This window comes from Fulmarus glacialis, unplaced genomic scaffold, assembly GCF_000690835.1.
Source record: "Fulmarus glacialis isolate BGI_N327 unplaced genomic scaffold, ASM69083v1 scaffold43170, whole genome shotgun sequence".
NCBI lineage: Eukaryota > Metazoa > Chordata > Aves > Procellariiformes > Procellariidae > Fulmarus > Fulmarus glacialis.
In genome coordinates, this window is record NW_009187881.1 from 1,817 (window position 1) to 5,714 (window position 3,898).

The following is a 3,898-nucleotide window of genomic DNA, read 5'->3' on the forward strand; positions in this document are numbered from 1 at the left end:
CAGAAAATGCAGTTGAATCCTTAAAACCCTTTTTTCTGACAGTTCTGTTTCACCCCACAGTGCACTGACATCTACGGTTGAAATCCTGAGGCAGAAGTATGGCTTGGTACCAGAATCATCTTAAGACTTCAGACTCCGAGGAGGCTCTGCAGAGCTGGTAAAGCTGGGCACCGTGTGCCTGCACATTCAGGAAATGGGCGTTCATGGCCTTGTTTAATAAGGTCGATGGGTTATTCAAGGTTAATAAACAAAAGTTTAAAAAAAAAAAAAGGTAAAAACCAGATTGATAGGTATCTGTTAGTATCACATCTGCTATAGTCTGAGAAACCAACCCAAATATGTATGCTGACCTCTTTGTGCTGCTGTACCACTCCTGTCTGCTTTATTAACATGATTAGGCCTTTGAAATACAGTAGTTTGAACGTTAGGCTGTTGGCAGGATGGGATGATGAAGTGTCTGATCCACCCTCCCCTTAACACTTATTCCGTGTGTTTGTTTATTGTATCTGCACTGAAAGAAAAGCAAAGATGGAAAAGAGGTTTTTCGAGCTTTCATGATGTTATAGCTATGGTGTCCTCTGGATGTTTTTCTCTGTTCTAAATGTAATCAAAACCTACTACGGAGATGAAACTGTAAGTGCTTTTCAAAAATTAACAGTATTCAAATGGTCTCTATCTAGATAAGAGCTGCTCGGAAAGACCTGACTTCCTCCTAATACAAAGAATGAAAACAAGCTCTTAGCGTGCTGATCTTCATTTTGTAAATGTGGACTTCCCTCTCTTGATTTTGTTCTGAAAACAGTGCTAAGCTGAAGTAAACAGGGAGTGGATTAAAGTTTCCTCTGGTATTTATTCTTCATTGAAAAGTAAAGTTTATGGACCTGCTATTAATTTAAAAACTGGTATGCAACTTGCATGGTTTTGTTATAAATACTTATTTTTAGGCATTGTTGTCCATCACTTTTGATGGACTTAGGTGCTTAGCAAGAACGTGTATGGCGTCATCATGCATAGAACTTTGTTTCACATCCAGAGCTGCCACTTCTCATTTTATTGATATAGACTATAGACAAGTATAAATTAATTCTATGGCTAATTTAGAAGGGTCCAAGCATGGCTAAAATCATAAAAAAGGGAAAGCTACTGGGAGCTGTACCTCTTTCAAAGCACAAATTAATGGTGTTTTCAGTTGCATTTTCATTGCAAGTATTTTTTCTCCTTGGTTCTAAAAGGGATAAAGCAACTTCATATCTAAATTTTCAAAACATGTAACACTAAACAATCAGTTAAGAGCTTTTAGTATAGATCATTGCATTTCCTTGGTTTCCTGCACATACAGTAGTAGTAGTAAATAGTCTCTAGTGTTCCAGCTCTAATTATCTTTAGTTATGTGGATACAGTGGACCACAGTGACAACGCCCACCGCAGAACTCCTTGGTATAGGAGAGGTTGGATAAAGTAGAGGGTATGTAACGGCATGGCTTAGTTTCACCTACAATAGACAATTTGGAGGATTATTTACTCCTCTTTACAGTAAGCTGATAGAGAAATGCTCTGACAGACTCGCTAGCAGAGGGGTATGTGATCACTGCAGGCAGCGGGCCAAGGGCCTACGGTGAAATGAATGCTGGAACCCAGCTAACCACGTTGAACATCACAGAACATACACATGGTAGGAAAAACCAGATCTTTGGCCTCCAAGCCAGCACCCCTGGAGAGAATTCCAGAGGAGCTCTGAAAGGGTCATCTCTACTAAATCTGCAGAAAATTAATTTGACTGCTGCTTGTGGATTTCCTGCTCCCTGTAACACTTCCTCCTGTGAGTCCATAGCTGGGCCTTACGCAGTCCTTGGGATATTTGCAGGTGGCTGCTCGCGTTCAGTGGCCTGTTTAGGCTGAAGGTTCTGTGGCTGCGTCTTCTCGAGTGCTTTTTTCTGAAGCTCTTCTCTGCTGCAGCTTTGTCAGCGGGACATTTTTCCGAGTAAGGCAAATCCTGAAGTCACATCAATCACTGCTCTTTCTCTTTGCTGAAATGTTCTGCCCAGCTGCGAGTCAGCTCCAGGTACATGCTCGGCTGTTGAGGAAGGTAGTCCAGATAAAGGTGTGTCAGCATCTTCTTGGGTACGGCTTTCTCGATCTGGGTGCCTTCGTGCCATTCGTTAAAGGATGTGATGGAGACGATCTCTGGCCTGACCAGGGCAGCCTGCAGAGCTGTTTCATAGTACTTCCCGTTGACTCTGTTCTGAGTGTTGTGGTTGTTCAGGGGCGAATGCTGGTGTCAGTGTAGCCTGGGCCAACGCTGGGGACAAACATCAGGTTATTGGAGTCGCAGAAAGTTTTGATTGCTTTCCAGTTCTGGTGGGATAAGCCAAAAGAGAAACGTTGGACGCACAGTATCTGTACATGCCATCGTACCCTGCGGAGAGGATATCGTGCTTGTGTCCCTCCTCCACCAGCAGCGTTATGAACAGTGTTGTAAGCGGTGTTGTGGAGAGAGCGGGAGCCTGATGGCGTGAGAAGGTTGGCCCAGGACTCAGCTGGTGTCAAGTAGGAATCATAGATATAAAACAGCGGGAGAATCTTGCCGGTGCTGGTCTTGTACGTATAAAAAGCTGCGTGTGATCCGTATCTAGAGGAGAGCACAAAGCTTTTTCAGAGGCTGGGGTGATAAGCCCTCAGCAGGCATTTCCATTATAAGGCACGCATGGTGTGGGACTTGGTTTGTCGTAGGGGCCTTCTTCCCCAGAACCTTTATCTCCATCTTCATGGGAGTGCCTGTGCCTGCTCCTTTCCTTTTTGAAAGAAGGGGTAGAGGTGTGATAAGCTTAGAAATTTGAGCAGAAGAAAGCAATTTTGGGTTCTGAAGGCAAGGTATTGAAGTGCCGGAGAAAGCGGGATTTGATTATGACCCCTGCCCAGTATTGCCCCGTTGGCTCGCTCTAGGCTGCTCCCTCCCCTGTGCACTGTTTTTGGAGACTATTCTGATGCATTTAATTCAAAGTTCTGCACACTGTTTGTGCTTAAAGCAACATGACACAGCTGGATTTAGCCTACATGAAAAACTTACTTGTCCATGATGTATTTGATATTCTCAGGCACAGTGTGGTCATCGTGCCCTTTGTATGGCTGGATATGAAAGGCAACCTTCAAAAGAGACCACGGAGATGGTTATTTTCATCGCACTGGTATTGCTTTCTCTGCACCCTGACCTCCCAGAAGACTCTTGGTCCGCTGTAAAGGACCTTCTGTCACCCACCATGGGCAGACTGGGAGGACCCCTTCACAACACATGCAGAATACAGCTGTCTACTCGGTGAAGTCAGGGCTTTCACTAGTTTTCCCTAACGCTAGTAAAAAGTAAACTGAAAATCCCAATTATTAAGAAGAGGAAAAGCCCCGTACTTAGCTATGAAAAATTGTTCCCATTGTCTTAAATGCAAGTACTCGTTTCTTTTAACATAGTCACTGAAGCAGAGGGGCAGGGCCTCTGCCCGAGCACAGCACCGGCCTCGTGCTGGAGTCAAGCGGTGAGTTTAACGGCCTCCAACTGCAGACAAGAGCCTTACCTTTATGGCGTATCTGTGCGCAGCGTCCAGTATGGAAGGCACGAGGCTGTCCGACGGCTCCCTGTTGTTGCCTGCTAGGCCGGGCGGGTACCAGGACAGGACCAGCACTCCTACAGCGGCATGTAACAGGCAGGTCTCGGTCAGATGTGTTTTGTTCCTAAACTTCTGTGCACCAGCAGTGCAGTCTCTCGTCATTCCAACGCTTCAGAAGACCTGCGGTGTTTAAGCCGTGGTTGCCAGACCCTGTAATCGACGCTCCCAGCCCAGGCGCCGAGGTAGCTGTGGGGCCCTCGGCTGTGAGCAGCGCTCTGCGGGGTGGCGGGGCGCGGCGC

The 3,898-nt window shown here is 45.9% G+C and overlaps 2 protein-coding genes across 2 annotated transcripts in view; one reads left to right on the forward strand and one right to left on the reverse strand.

The window, feature by feature from the left end:
* Positions 1 to 124, forward strand: part of YRDC (yrdC N(6)-threonylcarbamoyltransferase domain containing) — a gene marked incomplete at its 5' end in the record, with an annotated part of 1,849 nt that extends 1,725 nt beyond the window's left edge. The window contains one exon of the mRNA XM_009576625.1: positions 61 to 124. Coding sequence (XP_009574920.1) covers positions 61 to 124 — 64 coding nt within the window. The remainder of the gene's footprint in view (positions 1 to 60) is intronic.
* A 1,875-nt stretch (positions 125 to 1,999) lies between these two features.
* MANEAL (mannosidase, endo-alpha-like) lies at positions 2,000 to 3,761 on the reverse strand. The gene is given in 6 exon segments (XM_009576636.1): positions 2,000 to 2,262; positions 2,265 to 2,381; positions 2,384 to 2,472; positions 2,474 to 2,629; positions 3,068 to 3,144; positions 3,567 to 3,761. Coding segments are annotated over 6 exon segments (897 nt in total).
* Between the last annotated feature and the right edge of the window lie 137 nt (positions 3,762 to 3,898).